Genomic DNA, 21912 nt, shown 5'->3' with positions numbered 1-21912 from the left:
CTTGAAGTTTATTTTGTTGCATTTGTGATGTGTTGAAAGTCATTTCAAAATGCCAAAGGACCTTACTTTGATAACATCCACAAGTGAGTAAACCTTTAAAAACAGTCACAAAAATACAATTCAAGTTGTTATGGGTGACCACACCCATTAAATACAGAACACAACCTACTGTCATAATAAAAGTAGCAAATACATAAACTTAAATTTTTAAACACTAAGAAATTCATAACAAATTTCCAACTAGACATCATTTTGCTGAGGTTGAGAAGGTTGTGAAGGTTGATGAGGCTGAGATAGAACAATCTCCTCATGTGCAGGCTGCTCTTGGTTTACTCTCTTCCTACCACTTCTGCTTGGTGCTGGTGCACTTTTTGAAGCTTGTGCCTTTTTTTACTCTACTACTGCCTTCTTTGCGGCTGCATGAGCTTGAGCATAAGTGGTACTTCCTGCTTCATCAATTGGCTTTGAAAACTTATTCACATAATGCCCATGACCACCATACCCACTACACCTGTTTTGTTTCCTAGCCCTCTTCACATTTTTCTCAGCATCTACTCCTGGTTCCTTCACCCTTTTCTTGTTGTTAGGCCTGCCAGCCATTTTCCTGTAAGGTGGGGGCAAGGGAGCAGGGTATGGTGTCACATCCCATTAGCTTTGACTTGGCATAGCTTTGAATGATGGTGCATAAGCCTTTGCATAAGTTTTAACATGATATGCTAGATGAATGTAATATTCATGATTTAATCTGAGCATCCTAATACATACTAAGGCATGCCAGCATGGAATGCCCATCAATGTCCCCCTGTAGCAGCCACATTCATGCTTCTCCAACTTTACCACAAAAGTGTCACCCTCATGGTCAACTTCAAATTCATACAAGTCAGCTTGATTAATTCTCATGTTTGAAACCTCTTCATACCCTCTATGCACCATCTTCAAAACAGATGGCATAATAACACCAACATAGCCCCTTATGCCTTCCTTTTTAGAACAAAATCTTTGCATCACATACCTCCTTATCCACTCCATTAGCTGCGGGATTGGTTTTGATCTTGCTTCCCTTTACATTATTGAAAGACTCACAACAATTATTCAGTAGCATGCCAGACTTAGATGATGAGCTGAACCCATGCCTAGACCAGTGACAAGTTGGGATTGCTGTCAAATACTCATATGCCTCAACATTTAATTTTTTTTTATTCGTTCCATATGAGAACTAAAAAGATGCTGTGACATATAAAACAAGACAACAGTAAACATGATTTCCCTTCACATTATAACTTATAAAGACAATTAGAAAGAGATTACCTTAGTTGATGCTCTAGAAGCCATCCAGAAGTACTCCTTGAATATCACACCAGGGAATTTATTCTTGAAGTTTGACCAAATATGCCTACAACAATATTTAGTTTCTGCATCTGGCATTACTTGGTTAAATGCTTCAAGTAAACCCTAAAAGTGTTTGAACATCCATATGAGACATGATAGTTAGAAGTTATATGTGAAATAGGATTGGATAAAGGTACTACCTTCTGTCTGTCAAACATATAGGTCAGCTCATCATCTTCATGGACCCAAGTGATAGAATCTACAACAGAAATGATATCATTCCTTAACAAATCCAAAAACCAGATCCATGTCTCTGTCTTCTCTGTCTCTACAACTGCCCAAGAAATTGGGAAAATTTATTATTCCCATCCTTTCCCACTACAGTAAGCAAAATACCAAGGTAAGGGCCTTTAAGGTGTGCCCCATCAACCCCAATAATGGGCCTATAACCAGCAATGAAGCCCTCCTTGCAGGCCTGTAAACAGACATACAGTCTCTAGAACAGGGGAGGTGGCTTCTCTATCCCATCAACCTTCACTACAGCTGTGCTTCTAAGGTTGTATTTTTGATGATTATATTGTTGCAGCATAATCCCACACTTTCTTACTCCTCACTAGCATCCCCAAAAATCATCTTCAAAGCCCTTGCTCTTGCATAATATGCCTTATAGTATCCTATATCAACTTTCACCTCTCCTCTCACCCTTTTAATGAAGTGCTTCAGCTTTTACTTGGGGTCATCTTTCCAATCCTCTAGATATCTCTTAGCCAAGTACTGAGATGTCACTCTAGGGTTTTAGTATTGATGTCCACAAATGTGGTCAGGCCTATACTTCTTTATTTGCCAAGTCTCCTCATCCTTCAACTTCCTAGCATGAATTTTAAACCTGTACTTTTTTCTTATTCCCACATTTGCACATTAAAATCCTTCCTTTCTTCCATGGACAACTACATCTTTTTGCACAAAACATTGTCACCCTGCTCATGTTTTTATGCAGAAAGTAATAATTGTACCCCTTCTCTACAGCATGGTGCCTTATAGCCTTTCTCAAAATGATGTTTGATGGAAATTTCAGCCCCTTGCTTAAAACTATGTTGCCTTTGAAATCTACTTGAGGATTGAATATAGGATAATCTGCACCTTCATCATCAAATCCCATTATGCTATCCAAATCCTCATCTAAGTCAATCAAATCTGTCTCATCCTCCAACTTATCAGGATCCCTATCTTCTCCTACACATACACCACTACCATGAGTTGTACCCACACCCCCACCTAGACTCCTTGTAACTTTTTCACTTATACATGATCCACATGTTCCTGGAAAATATTATCATCATTATCATCTTCATGATCATCCTCACTTAGAAGCACATCACTGTCTTCACTGTCATCACTTTAAGAACTTCCTACTCCCTCAGGTACATCAGCACCAACCTCTTCTACACCCCTTGAATCTTGTTTCTATGGCCTGGAAAAGTGTTTGTTTGGTTAGTTGGGCCAGCTCTCTCTTCTGGTCTTTTCTTTGTGCCAGAGATGGTATGCAGTTTCTGCCTATCAGAATGTGAACTGATACAAGGTTGGCTCACTCTCAAAAATGTAGGTGAGGTTATTGAGGGTCACTGATTCTGAATAGGAGCTTCATTGTTTGAGGGAAAAGAAGGAGAGGGGCTGGGAAAGTTTTTGAGAGGTGAGTAATTTTTAGGATAGAAAAAGAAGCCAAATGGGGCTTCAGATCTGAACTGAGATTCTGAAGGAATTACTTTATTTCCTTTTTGACCACTTGTGCTGACTAGGGATGGCAGGGATTTGGACCCGACCCAGATCCGTGGATCCAGATCCGTTTTCTACGGATATGGGTCTTCAAATTTTGGACCCGACAGATCCGGGTCTTGTTGAAAGAAGCGGATCTAGATCCAGGTCCCACCCCTAGATCCGTTTACCCGTTTTATAATTTTCCTATTAAAAAAAACTAAAATTATTTGTTTCTTTATTAAACATGTTTATGATGTTATTGATGAAGATTAGCCCTTTCAAAAGATGGATTTTTAATGCTCATATCGGATACATTATCGTTGTTTTTTTGCTTACTCATTTGTAACATTGTACTTTTTTCATTGTTTATAATTTTTATTTCAAAAGACAAGTGTATAAGTTGGTTGCTTTGTATTTTTAGATTAGTTTAATAACTTTAATTTAGGTTGAACTTAATAAACCTCCGGTGGAAGATTTTTGACCCAAACACTACATTTATTGTAAAATTAGGCAAAATGTATTGGACCCATTTTTTACCCGGATCTGGACCCAGACCCAGACCCGGCGGACCCGTTGAATCTGGATCCGAGTCTTCATTTTTCAGACTCGGTGGATCTGGGTCGGATCTGGATCCAAGCTAGAAAAACGGATCTGGATCCGGGTCCACCCGAACCCAGTCTAGATCCGACCCGTTGCCATCCCTAGTGCTGACTATGTTAGTTTGTGGACCCCCCATTAAAGTTGTGGCCCACCATTATCCCCACTATTACCCCCTATCACTGTAAACAGATTCACTATCTATATACCAAGCCACATGCTTCCCCTTCACATTAGAATTCACCCTACCTTTCTCCTTCTCTGGATGCACTAAGTATAGATGGTACCAACCATCACTTCCAGGTGCATCTAAGAACTCAGGTATATCAGCATCTCCCTTAATTTGTTTCCTTCCATTAGCCAAGCTACAACCATGTCTCCTAAACCAAATTTCACCCACCTCTTTGTATTTTAACTCATTCTTTATCCAGTCAACAAACTCAAAATGACATACTTCCTCAACATTAGGATGTAGAGAAAGACGAAAGAGATCACTACTTCCCCTTTCATATGTAGTTTCCTTATTTTTTGTCACAAATTGCCACCATAATACAACCTAATGTTTATAGCCTCCATCAGCTTAATCAAAGTGTATTTACCATTAAACCTGATTAACCAATGCAAAACACAACAATAGCTTGCTTTAGGTATGTTAATTCACATTGGGTCTGACCATTTATGGTTTAAAAATTAGGGTTTCACAGCAAAAATACATAAACAATTCACATTACATACTTTAATCAATAAATTATGCTACACTACAGTACTTAAACATCATCAAAAGCATAATCAATACAATTAAATACTTAAAACTGGACATGCACGAAAAACAAAGACCTGCTTTTTTCCACCCAAATCGATTAAAAAGTCAAAAATTGGAGTTGTATGGGTACCTCTTTTTGTCGATAATGACGTAATTACTCCCCTTCTTCTTCCTTCTTCCCGACGTAGCTTGTTTTCTATGTTTACCCATGACAGAATACCCAGTTAAAAATTGAAGCAAAACCTACCTAAAAAAGGAAAGCTTTCCACTTTCAAACAAAAAAACAAAAATGAAACTTACTACTTGGTGGTTGAGGAATAAATAAGGTCTTCAATTAATTGGGGGCACAAGGAATAAATAAGGTCTGACAGAAAATTAATGGAGAGCAGGAGAGAGAGAGAGAGAGAGAGAGAGAGAGAGAGAGAGAGAGAGAGAGAGAGAGAGAGAACGAGTTCAATTGAAGAAGAAAAGGGGTCTTTATGTGAAAAAAAATTGGAGGGAAAAGGGGTGCAAATAGGAGAAATAAGGATCATGTGCAAGTCACGTGCGAGTCAACGCCGAATTCCAGTGATCAATGGCCTGAAAGTGAGGATTGATCGTCTTTAACAAAAAAAAAAAAAAAAAATTTAATTAGGGTCTGACTTTGTCAAAAAAAAATTAAAAGGTTGTCCCAAACAAAAAATGTCTTTTAAAAGATTGTCTTAGACACATTTTCCATTATTTAAGGTAGTATTTTGACTAAGTCTAAAAGCTTGCCGAAAAGGCCCTAGATATAATTTAATGTTGGGGATTAGTCATTAGATATATGATTATATATTTTTTAAGACAAATAAATAGCAATTTATAGAAAATTACCTATCATGGTGACTATTTAAAATAAAAAAAAAAAAATATCTATATATATATTATACTAAACTTTACACGGAGTAATAATGATAACAAACACCAAAAATATGTAGATTAGTTATTATGTGCACAAATAAAGCCATAATGCAAAGTTTGTTTAACAAAACATATTTAGACATATAATCCAAAAACATTACTCCGTATAAGAAGAATCTACCAATCCAACAAACCACTTATAAAGTCATAATGCTTCTAATACTATACACGGAAGATAGTATGTCACTTAAAAATAACCCAAGGAAGTAGTTAGTTTTGGATCATATTCTCAGGATGGTTCCTGGATTACATTTACAATAGGCTTTCAAGACAATAGCAAGGAACAAACAAGTCAAGATAAATGACTTTAGTGCCCTAAAAAATAAACAATATACATGCAAAATGATAGAATATATTACTATGTAATAAAGTTCTTTAATTATGAACTTTTTTTAACAAAATTTCTAACTTACCGTCATTTAAATAGCGGTTTTGTGCAATTTTTTTACAAGAAAACAGCCTTTTATTTTTTTGTTTTGTGCATTTTGCTTACATGGGCGAGGCTGGAATTAAGTTAAGAATGTCATAATTGAGGAATTACGATATCTTCTAACATCTTCCATGGAAATCGTTTAACAGAAGAAAATAAACCAGCATATGTTACAACGCAATTTCTATAATCTACAAACCAGTGTCATCAGAATTTACAACTCTTGTTATAAAGTCAGCGCGCTTGATCCACGGCCAATGCTAAGTTTATATCAAGTATCTTCTACGACGTCTTCGCTTGAGAGGAGGCGGATTTACTTCATCGCCTCGAAATTCACATCTGATAACCATCCCATCCCATGATGAGCTTATGACTATTGGGAGGTAAGGGTGCCAGCAACAATCTCTCACTGTAGTTTCATGATGACTGAGTTTGGAAACCAACGCTCCAGTTACCTAGTTAAGCAGAAAAGAGATAAGTTTAAGTAAAGCAAATTTGTTAACATAGAAGAAATATGTAAATGGACAGGACTTGTACATTCCACAATATTGTCATCCCAATGCAATGAATTCCCCCTTTCATTTTGTAAGGTCAATATTGCGAGTCCACAAACGTGGAATCTTAATATAATTGGAGTTTTACTTTGAATCATGGTCAAGAGGTCAAGAGATGTAAATTTTTCAGTCCCGTAAAAAAAAAAAAAAAAAAAAAAAAAAAAAAAAAAGGGTTTTTCTATATAGTAACCCTATTAATTTTGCTTTTGTACGTTGTGCCCCTATATATATCACTTTGTTCACTGTAACCTCAATATAGATTTTGTTTCCATGCGGTAAGCTTGCCGTTATCCGTCGTTAAAAATTCCGTTAGTAGGGCCCACTCTCAATTTATTAATATTTTTTAATCGATTTGCGCGTTGGAAAACATTCCATAATATCCTTAAGGATCCAAATTGAACTCAGATTTCAAAAAAAAAATAAAATAAAATAAATGCCTCGTTTTAAGTATTAAAACGTAAACACGTAAATCGAGACATTACTTAATAAGCAAAACAAGACATTTAAGTTATTTTTTGCCAAATCCGAGCTCAATTTGGACCCTTAAGAGCCAAAATAGAGCCCAACACCTTTAACGGAACATTTTTCACGCGCAAATCGATTAAAAAATATTACTCCATTCATCCACGAAAGAACGACCCTTTTGGGCTGATTTCGCGGGTATTAAGAAAGTTAAATAAAAAGAAGTAAAAGTATATTGGAAAGATAAATTTATACGGGGTTTGTAAAAAAGTAGAGATAAAGTAATAAAAGTACATGAAAAAAACAAAATTTTATATGGAGAAGCTAATTTTGCACAAATATTATTGTAAATTGGTGGGTATTTTAATGCAAACGGGTTGATCATTTTGGGTCTAAAATTAGGCCAAACGGGTCGAACTTTTGGGGACGGAGGGAGTAATAAATTGAGAGTGGACTCCACTAACGGAATATTTAACGGCGGGATAACGACAAGCTTACCGTATGGGAACAAAATGTATATTGGAATTACAATGTGGAAAGTGATATATGTTGGGGCACAACGTAGAACAGTGAAATTTACAAGGTTACTATAAAAAAAATAAAAAATAATAAAAAAAAAATTTAGACTTTTCAGACAAGCTCTGTGCTTAATTGCTATCTCTTTGTCTCATGGAATAAACATATGTAAAGACGTCAATTAGAACATGCCTATGTTTGTAAGCAGACTTAATCATTGATTCTTAGAAGAACTTTAGAAATAACATCAAGCAAAGAAATAACTAGACAAGCTCTGTGCTTAATTGCTATCTCTTTGTCTCATGGAATAAACATATGTAAAGACGTCAATTAGAACATGCCTATGTTTGTAAGCAGACTTAATCATTGATTCTTAGAAGAACTTTAGAAATAACATCAAGCAAAGAAATAACTAGAGGAAGCAAATTATAGATTGTAACGGAATACTAACAAGGCTGAATCAGATTGCCCACAAGACAAGTTGAATAGCATAAAAGGATTTACTAAAATGTCTTACTAATTAGAAGTTGAAATTTTAATTTTAGATTATATTATTTTATTTTTTTATTTGAACACCACTCTTGTTCATGGGAGTGCAAAATTTTTTATGAAGGTTATAATATGTTAGATCCAAAATAAATTTCATTAAGCACAAGAGGTATAAATCACTACTTACCAAATCATAGATATAGACAGTCCCATCATTTGATCCAGTGTAAATGTATTTTTGACCAGTGCTGCAACAAGCAAACACAAGCATTAGAATCTAAAGCAAAGAGATGCTACTTGACCAACACCACAAAACAAGTAAAATGGCAACCACTAGGTGAAAATAAAAATCCCTGCTACCATTATTTTGGAGTATTTTCACCAATGTACCATCGAATAATTCCCATGAATAGCATAGATGCAAGGAGAAATTCACCAAGTGAATTCACTAGTGTATAATGTTCATGATACAGAATTTTGAAAAATCCTTAGATGTTTAAAATCAGTCATTTCAATATCACAACAAACTTAGTTAGAAATATTCAATTTTAGATTTCTGCTGATAAGAAATGAGCTTGTTCCTGATATGGAAATTTAGAACTTCCAATAATATAGAAGCTAAGGTGCTTTTGTGGCAGCAATAGAGCAGTTATTTCAGCAGGCACTAGTACCTCAAGCTCTAACTGACCCCTATCATCTTGAGAAAGATAATTAGGAGTTAAGTATAAAGGAAGGACCTCACTTTTCACATTTTCCACCGTTAAGGACCTCTCACTTTTTTTTTCACCTTTAAGAACCTAACATTTACTTTCCGGTGATAATTAATAACAATTAACCCAAAGGTGAGTTAAGCCTTGGTTAACTGAACAAATACCCCACGTTTTTCTTTCTCACTATTTCTCTCTCCTCTTCCTAACCTCCTTTTCCTCTATTTTTTGTTTTCCTTTAATTTTTTATTTTTATTTTTATTTATAATTTTCGATTTATGAATACTTTCAAAGGCGTAGCCGTCGAGGTCCTCGTTCTTCTTCTTCATCAGTAACTGGTAGAATTTAGTTCAAGCTTAATTTTTCCGATTTAATTTAGATCGGAATTTTTGTATTCTGTTTTTTTCCAGAATTTGGTTTCTTTGTCCGATTTTGAGGTTTGTTTTTATTTTTGGTATTCAATTTTGATTTTGATTTTGTTTTCAGTAGGTCTGAAACGCATATTTGTATTTTTTATAGTTTATCTTTTTGTTATTTAATTTGATTAAATTAGTAATGGATTAACATTCTATTTCTTTCTTTGATTTTTGAAAATTTGATTTTGTTTTTTGAAATCATGTTATTATTACTTTGAGGTTAATTTTGGATTGAATTGAGTGTTGTTTTGATGGATCTGTGTGTATAGTTTAGAGCTTTGATTAGTATTGAATTTTTTTTATTTATAGTTAAATTTTCAATCGTTATAATATAATGTAAATTAATCAGCTGAAAATTTGAGTTAAATGTGATTAATTTCGATTAATTTTAATTACGCATGGATTTTTACTTTGACAGTAAGTTTTTGATGTATTAAATATTTGTATTTGAAGGACTTAAGTTTCCAAATCTAAGGACTTTAATATTTGTATTTGAAGGACTTAAATTTCCAAATTGAAGGACTTTAATTAATGGCCGGAGCTCAAGTGGGTTAACTAGCCGGAAAACTAACCACAAGTCCCTAAAGGTGAAAAAAAAAAAGTGACAGGTCCTTAAAAGTGAAAAATGTGAAAAGTGAGGTCATTCCTTTATGCTTAACTCGGATAATTAGAGTCAATTACAGAATATCTTTCAACCAAAAATTAAAATTTTGATTTCTCAAGATGTTTCAAACAAAACTCATTGACTAGGCAACAAATTGTTGTAACGCAAAACTGTTGCAGATCTCTTAAATCATGACAAGATAGAAGAAAATAATTGCCTGTATTCCGGGGAGAAGTGGCAACGTATTAGAGTACGAAGGACTGAATGACCTCTATATGTTGCCAGAGATTGGTCATTTGGGTGTCTTAACTTCTTAAGCTCTTCAGGGTAATCCATCCATCTGTAATCCCAATCATAGTTTCTTGGTGTAGTAGCACTGAAAGAATCACAAAGAAAAAAATTGTTATGCTCAACAAGCACGTAGACTATAAACAGTAACACAACATAAGAACTGACTGACAAAGATCTCTTAGTACAATACCAATGATGGTTCAAGTTTTACTTTCAATACTCTACAATCTACATATTAGGAGGTCTGTACCAATTAAAGATTAAAGCTTTGTATAAGAAAGGATGTATCATGTTATTTGGTGGTCATAAAATTTACCATTCAGAGTTAGAAGACATTTTACGGATATCCCACAGTTTGATAGTCTGATCTTTCCCATTGGATATAAAATAACGTCCATCACCACGGCTGTCAATAAACGTAATGCCTTCCAGATGACCAATTAATGTTCCAGCAGGTTGACATGTTGATGCGAGGCAACGCCTATCCCACACCTAAAAGAAATATGCACTTTATTTTGGTTAAGATTGCAAATAAGTAGAACAGTATCAGACAAAGACATGAAAATGGCAGTACAAGACATGACATTCATTAAATTCTTGCATGACCAAAAGCATCCATACTTGGACACAAATTTGGAACTGGTCATAACATGAAATAGAAAGGCCAGAACTTCAGCTTAACATACATGACTAGTAACCAAGTAACAAACACGAGAATCATTGACAGAATTGTTTAAATGACAGGTTTGTGATTTTCAGGTCCAGCTTCTTTGAACAGAATATAATAGTAATTGAGAAATAAATTCTTTTAGTTCAAAAAAGATTAAGAGTTACAAAAATAGACTCAAAGCTTTACATTTTAAGGTGCCTTGTCATTTGGAAAATGCATATGAATATCCCCCAAAAAGAATTTTACAATCATTTAAATCAATTGATAAGATTAAACAATGAAACAATTAATTACCCACAGATCTAATCAGTTTCTTAGATTATCTCTCAGAAAGTAAGTTCCCCCACTATCTCTCGAAAAGTAAGCCCCCCTCCCCATCAACACTCACCTACAAGTCACTGCTCTCACCCAGCATCAGCAAGCCACCAATGACTTTTTATCAATTCTTCCTCTACCAAGAACATATACACTAGCAGGAGTAAAGTTAATTCATTCACCAGATTTCATACACCTAGAAACATTGGCCAAAACTAAACACAGCAATTTTTCAAATTAGGAGAAAGAATCTAATTCAAATAAATTAACGCTTTGTTTGGATAAAAAATAAGGAAAGAAAGGAAGGGGAGGGAAATATGAGGAAGGGAAGGGGAAAGAAAGGGAGGGGGGAGGTGAACTCCATTTTCCCTCCAAATTTGGAGGGATTATACTTATTAAAGAGAGAGGGAAAATGGATCCCTCCCTCTCCTTTCCCTTCCTTCCCTCAATCCTTTACCCAAACAAGAGAGTTTGTCCCCCTCTCTTTCTCTTCCCTTCTTTTCCTTCCATTTCTTTCTACCCAAACAATGTGTAAGAGATAACCTCACTTATTTGAAACAAGGCCTGAACCGCACTTTAAAATCTCTCTAGCCACTCAGTACAGTTTTACCAACATAATTTTAGGATAGTGAACACCGAAAAGCATTAAAGAAGAAAATACCAGGGAATTGGAATCTGAATGAAAATAAATCAGCAATACAAATTCCGACACAGTCATATTTTCTGCAATTCTGCTTTGAACCAATAGAAAATTCAACAGGTTGCTACCCTTTGGATTACTTGCTATTGAAGTTCAAAGATGCCCAGGCTCTGCTTGTAGTTTGTTTTGGTTGATTAGATTTTGAAAAGGGCTACATTAGTCGAGGGCTGTAGTTTTCCTTCATTGTCATTAATAAGCAATTGGAACATACAAAATTTACTATCTCGAGCCCCAAAATAAAAAAATAAAAAAATAAATTATAAAAAATACTGTGAAGACTAGTTCAAGTATTCACGTCATATTGAAAAAGGTATGGAGTATGTGAAATTTTCCAAAGAATAGAACCAAATATTTTAGACTTGCTTCTTGAAACAAATATGGATGCCGAATTATCTAAGCAAAAACAATTAAACGACTTACTTTGCAGAGGTTATCATCACTTCCAGAATATATCAGATGACCAGATTCATCAGCAAAGCACACAGTATTAACATCTTCCTGAAACAGACAATCCACAACACACTTTTGTAACAGTAATACAAGAGATAAAATCAAACAAAATACAAGAAAACTATGAGGCTAAATTCACACATTCTGCTTATGTTTAAAGAAGCTAAACCTTGTTTTACAAAATGGGAGAGTTGATGAAGCTTAAAGTAAATAAGAGACTTCCAAAGTTCTCTAATACCAGAACTTTAGCAACAAAAATCTAACATAAACCAGCAGCGCAATATCCAGACCAAGGGAAGAAGTCTCCATTCAGCCTTTTCACAGTATTAAAAAAAAAAAAAAATCCCTTATAAAAAGAAATTTGCCTAATTTGTTGTTCAATCACCACAATAACACAAATAAGTAAATAACACAGCTCATATAACTTAATTTAACACACGCGAGTGGATGATAAACTTAAGTTGTTAGAAGTTTCCCAAGCCTTAACTAGAGGTTTAGGCTTCTAGAGCTGTTACCATCTTGTTTGGTAAGAGTAATTAAGCGATGCCATATTGCCATCAGAGAGGATAGCACTGCAAAAGACATTAACTTATCTTTTGAGCTATAGGTCAATGGTTTCTATACCCTATGAGTTGGCAATTCAGGGGTATGGCATGCTATGTAGTGACCAAATCCTGAAAAAGGAAAGAATAGTATGGAGAACAATTTCTATTTTATGATATGGATCTAGGGAAAAAGGAAATCAACGACTCAAGGAACAGATTCTAGAACAAAAGTATCAGACTGTGGGACTGACTCAGAAACAGTGCCAGGAACAATGAGGTCAGTACTGGATCGGAGACCTCTAAACTTTTTAAAAGAGCTAGCAAGTTGGTGAATATTCTTCTTCGCTTTGGAATTTAGTTCTAAGGGGACTACTGTTTTTTTTTCTTTCAATCCTATATTTTAAGAGCTTGCATGCAGTTGAGCTAAAGGAAATCAAAACAAGGAGTTCCCTTTTGTCCATCATTTTACAACATCTCAAATCCACCCGACCAGCTATGCAAGAAGTAACTTTATTTTCAAGAATTCCTATCATTTTTTTTTTTTTTTTTTTTTAACACACTCCATTCAGCATAATCCTAATCTAGGATAGTCTAAAAAAGTAAAAAGTTAGAACAAGCATGGATATACTCCCATGCAACTAATGGCAAACTTAAAGTTAATATAAGTTGGAACAATTTGCTAGGTAGCATTTGTTTTAGTTTAATATTTTGACTTATTACGTATTATAAATTTGTATTCAGCGGAAATCAATAAATAAAAAGGACCTTTAGTTTATACCCTTCTCGCCTTCAAAACTTCATATACAATGAATAACCTGGAAGAATAAAAGTGGAAATCCAAGGGATGACAACCACAACAAAAAACCTCCAGTAAAGAGACACTGCCATGTGACAATATAATAGCAGTCATGTCACTAAAACAATGTTTTCCAATGCCAAAATACCAAAACCTAACCACCATCCTCTATTGAAATGCAAACATAGGCCTGTCTAACAAGGTGATACCACTTATCCTCACGACCTCACCTACCCCCCAAACCACGAAACATCTTTCATAAGTCTCTCCAGCCAGCTACACCCATCAAAAGCTTGAAAGTGAAGGAAAATACAAGAGAAGGTTACAACAATGTGTAAGTCATGAAAGCTAAGCCTTTCCCACCCGCCCAACTGCACAGAGACCTTTTCTACAACCATGTTCCAGGAACAAAGAGGAGAGCCAATTTTAAGTTAGTAGGATACAGTGTTTGAAAAAGCGCGCGCCTTGCTCTAGGCGTTTAGGGGTTAGAGCTTAATTGTTGTCCGGCGAAGCGATTTTAATGAAGCGCAATTAGGCTCAATGAAGCGCGTGAGGCGCACTAGGCGCAGAAGCGTGCTTAATTGCGCCTTTTTAAAAAAGTTGCTTTTCTCTTTTTTTTTTTTTGAGAAAAAAAAGTTGCTTTTCTCTTTTTTACCGTTATATATGATGCTTTTTTTTTTTTACTGTTATGTGCTAGAAAGTTCTTGCATATATTTTATCTTGTTTTATTATGTGGTCCACAAAATCCTTAACAATAGAAATTAAAAAAAAAAAAAAAAAAAAAAAAGAGAAGAGTAGAAGATAGAAGAATTCGCTGTAGCCGGCCCTAGTTTCTTGAAGACTTCTTCAGCAATCTCCAATTCTCCAGGTACGTAATACTAATCTTCAAATCAATTTTTTCTTTTTTCCTTTTTTTTCTCCTTCTCCTTTTCTTTTTCTTCCATACTTCTTCTGTTTCTTCTGATTTTCTTTCGTATTATTTCTGTATTTTTTTTTTGGAATCTCTTTGTCTGAATTTCTTCATCTCTTGAAAAAGACCTAACCTTTATGTCCTTTGTAGAGATGAGAACCTTTTATAATGTCTCTTATCAGTAAATTTTGCATGCAAATAAAATATATAAAAAGAATAAATGCTAATATCAACCATCTGTCACTTTCTACCTATATAAGAGCCACATGGTGTACACTTTAATGAACTGACATCACCACTAACCAGTAACATTTTTTTAATCAACTACTTTTTATTATAATATGTGATTATTTTTTGTTGACTAATCTGTTCATCATCCAAGATAATTTAGTTATTATAATCCATTAATAATAATAATAATAATAATAATTATAATAAAATAATAATACTGTATACTTTATTATTAAGTGTTGTTCTTATATAATGACAGATATGGAGGATGATGGCAGCAGGACACATGGAGCATAGGAGGACAGATTTACGTATCCTTTTGAAACTACTATATTTGGTTTCCTATTGGATAGTAGCCTAGTGCTGATATACATTATTTTGTATGCTATGTTTTTGGAGAAGCATTTGGTATGGGAAATCAGTTTTTACTTATATTTATGTGTTTTAATATTATGTTTCACACACACACACACACACACACACACACACACACACATATATATATATAAGTGAAAAAACCTTTAAATGTACGAAAGTGCGCCTTACTTCGATAAGGCGCGCGCCTTGCGCTTGCGTCTAGCGCCTAGGCTCTAGAACCCCTATCGCCTTAGTGCGCCTTGCGCTTTTTTATACACTGGTAGGATAGACATCAAAGCAGGTCACACTACACTTTAAAAAAGAATCTCAAGACCAAGAGAAATTCAGAAACCTGACACTTGACAGTTTCTTCTAAAGTACGCGAGTTTCAATCACTTTTTGCAAGGATTTATCAATCACATTAAGAAATACAAATAACATGGGTAAGAGATCTGGTTTTCTAATACATAATGCTAAGAATGAGTGAATTCTAAATCATGGGCCTCTTACTTACAAAATTAGTTTAGGTACAAAAATGTGACGTACCCTCCTGTTCCTGCATACTAAAACTATTCTTTCTAAGAAAAACCCACCTTTAAAAGGGTCACATTATGATCTTGTATTTTACTACTAGTAAATACTTATTGGGCACCAAAAATTATCCTATCTAATACTTGAATTCGAATTAAACATAAAAGACTACAGATATAATTTTCTAACAAGTATTATCTTTACATAGAAGGGTGAATCAGGAAGTTTAAAAGTTTACTGCATGCACATTCAGAAGTGGAAATTTTCTGGACATACCATAACTGAAGATACAATAACTTTGGGATGAAGGCCAATGTATAACCAATGTATTAACCAGGAAAACAAATATACTTCATAAGACTTCGAAGCTTCCTCAAGACAAAAAACACAAACCTCAAAACATAATTGGAAAAGGTGCACACAGTGACACAGCATAGGTAAATAATAAGACTTTTATAAAAGTCAAAATACCTCATGTGCATGTATTTGGAGAGTTCGCTTGTTTGCTACAAGATCATAGACATATATAGAGTTATCACTGCTTGCAGCCACAATCTCTTGACCATCTATTGAGAACTTTACAGAGAAGACACTAAAGCTATCCCCATTGTCTTCACCATCGACTATTGATAAGTCCAGACCTTCATGAATTTCCTAAAGCAGTATTACATTTAAAAATTAATGATGAATTATATCTGTATAGCATAAGCCAATAGTATTAGCACTGAAAGCAAAAGAACTGAAATTATAAAGGTTGGAATTAGCTTTGGTATAGAAAGAAAGAAGATAAGGATAAGACTTTGAACAAGTTGATGATGATCATTGACATAAATTACTTGTCAACTTAGAATCTACAGTTTGCTACTCCAGGATTAAGACTTAACTGTACAGCTGTATTCATCAATAGCATACTTTTTTTTTTTTTTTTGACTGAGAATCTTTAAGTTAATGCTCAATACATCTATCAGTGTTAATGTTCATATAACGACTTAGCTATTTGGGAGTTTAAACAAGTAATAATGAGAATAATTAATCTAGAAATTATTGCTGCAGCATACATAATGCACAATGTTATGGACTGGGTCAACAACCCCAGTCAACCACCACTCTTGGTGTATACAAGGCGCAAAAAGGGGGAAGCAGCAGCTAGGGTCGACAGCAGCAAATAGCTAGGGGCAGCAGCAAGGGAATGCAACAAGACAAGTTTAATTAAGAAAGACTTAGGCAAGGAAAGCCATCAGTTTCTTTTATGTCTGTTTATGGTCTTTCTATTTTAGCTAAGTACCACATGTATTCAATTAAGGTCAGCTTGACCATTAGGGGTCCTTAGTATAAGTAACGTAGTTTGTGTATCAAGAAGTTTGTCCAGAAAATTGAGTGAAACTTGGTGAGACTTGTGACCTCAAGTCACTTGAGAGAGATTGATACCCTAAAGCTATTGTTATATCCCCTTAAATCATTAGCAATCAATCAATTCAAGCTTTCCTTATTGTTTAATTCTCTTGCAACTTTCTTTCTTAGAGCGCGTAGTACATAACACACAACTTTGTTTATCTTAGCAGTCCCTAGCTACTACTTCCCAGTTTCACAGAAATTGTAAACAAGTTGATATTTGCCAAAATGAACATGTACAAAATAGAAAATATCAGAAAATAAAATTTATAATATTCATCTTTTTAAAGAAATATTATTTACAATGTGAAGCAGTTCAACCAAAGAGAACAAGGTATCCTCTAAGAGGAATAGCTGAAATTTACTTACAATGACAAAATTTAAGCCGTTCAAAGGTGGGATTGTTTTGGAATAATTGGAAGGTGAGATTGTTTTCGGAATAATTGGGAGGATGTGTCAGTTAGCTTCTGCCAAATTCCAACCCTCTCTCTGACACTCTTGCCATCACTCTAAAAATTTGTTGAGCATGACTGACCTCCATGTTCAGAAATTAAAAAGGGATGAAAACGCAATGGGCCAAACAAGACTCGGAAATAATAGGGTTATGATTAAAAAATAAATAAATAAATAAAAACCCCACCAAATTGGGAAACTCATCTATCCATATATCAGTAAACAAAATATAAATTAGTAATCTTATTAATCTGTTTTATGAAAGAGGAACATAGCATGAATGAACCAAAACTCCAAAAGCCACTTTTGACTTAATTTGAGACATACCGTAACATTTGCAAGAGACTCCGTAACAGAAGATCCCACGTCAACAATATGAACAATGGGTGACATACTTGAATAAACCTGCACTTGCAAATACCAAACATATGTTAGCTAGATGGATGACATGAACAAGAATTAGCACAGAATGGTAATAGCCAATATGTAATGACAATATTTTTACATTATAGTGAATCTATTAGAATCTAGACGATTTAGTAACCATGGCAACATGAGCATAAACTCAATGAAGATAACAAATCACGAATCTTAGCTTGATAGTTCCTTTGTCCCACAATAGCTAACTATTTACATATTTAGGGGGTGTTTGGTATGGGGTAATGATCAATGGGAAAGAGAATGAACTAGGCTATTTCCCGTTGTTTTTTGTAACAACATTTTAATTATTCCCCTTACCCTCTCCATTCCCCTATAGTCCTCTACTTTGATTCCCCCACCTCCCATGCTATTTCCATTCCCTTTCTTGAACTACCTTACACCACTGCCCAAGCGCACTACTCATCGCCTCATTGGCACCACCCAACACCGCCTTTTACAGTACCGCCCAACCATCACAACGCCAAAACCTGCACTGGCATTGCCGTCGCTGCCCCTGCTGGTACCCACCTCATACCCACTCAAAACCCCACCATAACCACCCACTACTCGAACCACCCCATCTATCCCCAAAACCACCTCTCACCCACCCCTTAAAGCTACCAACCCAACCGAAACCCACCCCCACTCAACCACCCGAAACCCAACGAAGATCAACCCACCGACTCATAAACCAGCCCACCGGCCCCTGAAACCCCCAAAACCCACCAGAACTAAACAATTTCATTAAAAACAGAGATAAAGAGGAACGTTGATGATGGCGGGGGCATCAAGAGGGCAGCGACAACTAGGGAAGCCAGTAATGATACAGTATAATATCTATAGCCAAAGATGATATAGCACATAGTTAAACTATCATCTATTCATTTGATGTTTACATAGCCTAACACTAGGTTACTGTCCATGTTCTTCCAATAAATTAAGCTGCAACAAGGTTCAAGTACAAATAAAGTTTAACCATACCAGAGTAGTCTAGTTACTTTCAATGCATATATCAACACAAAATAAGACCAACCGCGACATGGGTAGCTGAGAAGAGTCACAGTCAAGTTTATCTAGCATTATTCAAAATGGAGATTGAATAAACAACCAAACAATAATAGTTTGATCTGAAGTGTATAAAAAGGAAGTGGTAGATCATGATTCATTAGAGTGACTAATGGCATAGTAGACACAAAAAAAAGAGTTAGTGGTAGTAAAAGCTAACATGAATTAACAAGAAAGCATTAATAAGAATAACTACCTTGAATCAAGGATGAGCAAAGCATTGAGCATTAGAAGAGATGTTTACCAAAAGCAAATAAATTTACTTTTCAGCATATACAATATGCAAATCATGTATAAGACATTCAACATCCATAGCATTAGTATCTAACAGATTTAGTCAAAATACAGATAAAGTAACTTGCCACTCAAGCATGCACATGATTATCCTCCATTTATATAAGATCAAAAGGACATAATTCTAACATTTGGGATCAAACCTTGTCTAACTTTGAATTTTTTTAAAGAAAATTTTAATGATTATGCAATTTTTCTTGATGATTATACATTTATAAATGTAGGAAAATTTGTCGTTAACAACTTAAAATATTCTAAGTTAATCAAAAGATGGTTTTATCATGATTTTCCATATCAAAACAGTTGAATTAACAGTTTTTCCCGTCCAAATCTGGTGGGTACAATAATCGTGCAGGGAATCTACGCCTCTAAAGGGTCAAAACAATCAATTTAGATAATCATAAGGTTTAAGGGTTCCTCTTAGAGAAGTAAAATGATTGTCCTATAAGCAACAAATACCTTAAGGGGTTTTTTTTCACACCAAATCACATAAATTTCACAAACTTACAAGATAGCGTTTATCAGGAGATAGGGATGCATCAGTGACCGTCCAACGCAAGCTCCTAGCCAATATATCCTTCTGAACCTTCCACCCTTTTTCAACATTGTATACCCTAATGTGACTTCCCTATGTCCAAAAAAAACATAATTAGAAGATCAAAACTCAATACGTATAAACTGATAAACCATATTGGCAAGCCTCAGCCACGTTCGTACAAGTAGCTAAAAGAATACCTGATATCCTGCAACTAACAATGAACCGTCAGATGAAAATTGCGAGACATATGCACAGCTTTCCATTTGGTCCACCAAGTAAGGTCCATTAACAGGCAAATATCTACTAAGCATATGACAACCATCTGCCATTGAGAATTTTGATTTTCGAAAAAAATTACTCTCACGGGCAGCCAACATTTTCACTGGCGAAATCCAATCCTTGTTCTTCCCACCAAACAATTTACTAATATACTCATTAGGTCCTGATCTAAGTTTTGTGAGTTGGGCAATTTCATGATCAAAATGTTCACTGCTAGTACCAGCAGAACTCCCACTAGCACCACTTGCTTCATCACAAAACTTGGTGTTTCTCCTAGAACTTGTCATTGTGCAATAACCTAATTTTTTATACGAATTCAATTAATTCAACGAACTTCATCCACGTAACTTTATAATAAATAATACTTCAATTAATTCACCAATTCTTCTACAAGAATGACATCAACGACGGCACCAAAATGTTATTTCAAAAAAGATATGGTCGGCTACATGAACCAAAAACTTATTCGATCTTATTCCCCGTGATCATCCACAAAAATCCTCTTCATCCAAACCATTTCTACAAGAATAATCAAATTTAAAAAAAAAAAAAAAAAAAAATTAAAATATGCAATTTCAGACTCTGATATTACACAATCACCCAATTCAATATTCAAACAAGTGATCAATTCGACTAAAGCATCAATTCAAAATCCTCTTCATCCAAACCATTTCTACAAGAATAATCAAATTAAAAAATGCAATTTCAGACTCTGATAACATAATCACCCAATTCATTATTCAAACAAGTGATCGATTCGACTAAAACATCAATTATGTTGCTGAATAATTCAATCAACTCAATAATTTCGAAAACAGGAATTTAGTAAATATTATAAACAATCAAGTTTTGTTGAACTTACTTTGGCAAATGAGCAGGAGTTTGGTGGTTTTGAAGACAAAGAAGTTGCAGAGAGTGTGCGCTTACTTACTAAAAAAAATTGTTGAACTGAAGCAGAAGAGCGAGACACGTCACGAGCTTGCTAACCATCCAAAATGTTCTTCTTGTCCCAATGTAACACTATCCGCAACCTGGAATAGGTCACCTCGCCCAATACCACCAAATGACGTCAGTTTTTTTTGTTTTTTTTTTTTTTGTTTTTTTTTTAAAGTAAATAACAGTACCTAATAAATCAATAACAATACTTGATAAATTAATAACAACACCTTAATTTAAAATAACAGTTTTTAATAATACACTGATTATTACTATAATTCGATTTGATAATCACTTATATGACTTTTATTGGTACCAGTTATCACTACTTTACTACTTATATCTTAAACAGATTAACGTTTATATTTAATAGCCCACCATGCTTCGCAATATAAAATGTTTTACTTAGAGGGTTTTCACCAATACTTGAACTTAGTCGACAATAGAACCTCCGACATTTTAAGCTTTCGGCTTTACCAAGGTAGCTAAGCTCAACCATGTCTTCCTTAGATCAGGCACAGCACATATATGATTCATTTCCTACCTTAGATCGTAGTTGTTTCGGGGTATTTTTGGAATCCCTTGGGATACTAGTCACGCTCCGCCGGCAAGTAGACTCGGACACCTGCAAAACAACAGAACTTTGGTAAATCGGAGATCCGCATCCGACGATCAAGTAAGTGACCAGAAAACGGAATAAACTAGAGAGAGAAAGTAGAGAGAAGTTGGAGCTTTTAGTGCTCTTTTTAAGGTTATGTCCCAATCCACCCCTCCCGTCATAAATGATTGGGGTATTTATAGGGGTGGAAAATTGTGCTCCTTTAGGGCTTGTACCCTAGATTTCTGTCCCCTGATTGGCTACGCAATCAACTGACGACACATGTCAGATGGGAGCGCCGTTTTGCGGCATTCTAAGGATTTGGGCCTCCTGACGTAAGGAGGCCTTTTCACTCTCTTTTCGGGTGCTCTTTTTGAGCTGACACGTGTCATTTTCTTATAGGGACCCGTGTCACCCTTTGATTGGGCCACATGTCACTATGGGATTGGACTACGTGTTGAGGAGTATTTTTACCCTAAACATTTGCCCCTCATAGGGGGTGACTCGTACGCCACGGGCCGCCTCCTCTAACTCTTTACTCGTCCTGATACGTCCGAGTGTTTAGTGATAGAGCATT

At 35.1% G+C, this 21912-nt stretch overlaps 1 protein-coding gene across 3 annotated transcripts; it reads right to left on the bottom strand.

Annotated features, from left to right (window-relative positions):
- Positions 1-5569: 5569 nt before the first annotated feature.
- LOC145583120 (LEC14B homolog) lies at positions 5570-20798 on the bottom strand. 3 transcript variants are annotated; one of them, XM_081640276.1, is made up of 10 exons: positions 20664-20798; positions 19720-20099; positions 19493-19612; positions 17533-17610; positions 15832-16014; positions 11961-12038; positions 10172-10347; positions 9782-9940; positions 8025-8085; positions 5570-6271 (listed from the first exon to the last, which is right to left on the bottom strand). In XM_081640276.1, exons 2-10 carry the CDS (start codon positions 20086-20088, stop codon positions 6083-6085), a joined length of 1413 nt encoding a protein of 470 aa, XP_081496402.1. In that variant the 5' UTR covers positions 20089-20099; positions 20664-20798; the 3' UTR covers positions 5570-6082. The 3 variants fall into 3 exon arrangements, with proteins under 3 accessions (XP_081496402.1, XP_081496400.1, XP_081496401.1); XM_081640274.1 differs by having other exon boundaries at positions 19720-20320; positions 20664-20779; XM_081640275.1 differs by lacking the exon at positions 20664-20798 and having other exon boundaries at positions 19720-20648.
- Between the last annotated feature and the right edge of the window lie 1114 nt (positions 20799-21912).

This window comes from Chenopodium album, chromosome 15 (assembly GCF_948465745.1).
Source record: "Chenopodium album chromosome 15, dcCheAlbu1.1, whole genome shotgun sequence".
NCBI lineage: Eukaryota > Viridiplantae > Streptophyta > Magnoliopsida > Caryophyllales > Amaranthaceae > Chenopodium > Chenopodium album.
This window is presented reverse-complemented; position numbering and strand designations above follow the sequence as displayed.

What these genes read in the sequence shown, in the direction of transcription:
- LOC145583120 (XM_081640276.1), bottom strand. Translation starts at nt 20,088, where the DNA reads ATGACAAGTTCTAGGAGAAACACCAAGTTTTGTGATGAAGCAAGTGGT. An exon ending in TGTTAGTTGCAGGATATCAG is followed by an intron (nt 19,613 to 19,719) that starts GTATTCTTTTAG and finishes TTTTGGACATAG; the next exon opens with GGAAGTCACATTAGGGTATA. An exon ending in GTGATGATAACCTCTGCAAA is followed by an intron (nt 10,348 to 11,960) that starts GTAAGTCGTTTA and finishes TATTTCTTTTAG; the next exon opens with GTGTGGGATAGGCGTTGCCT.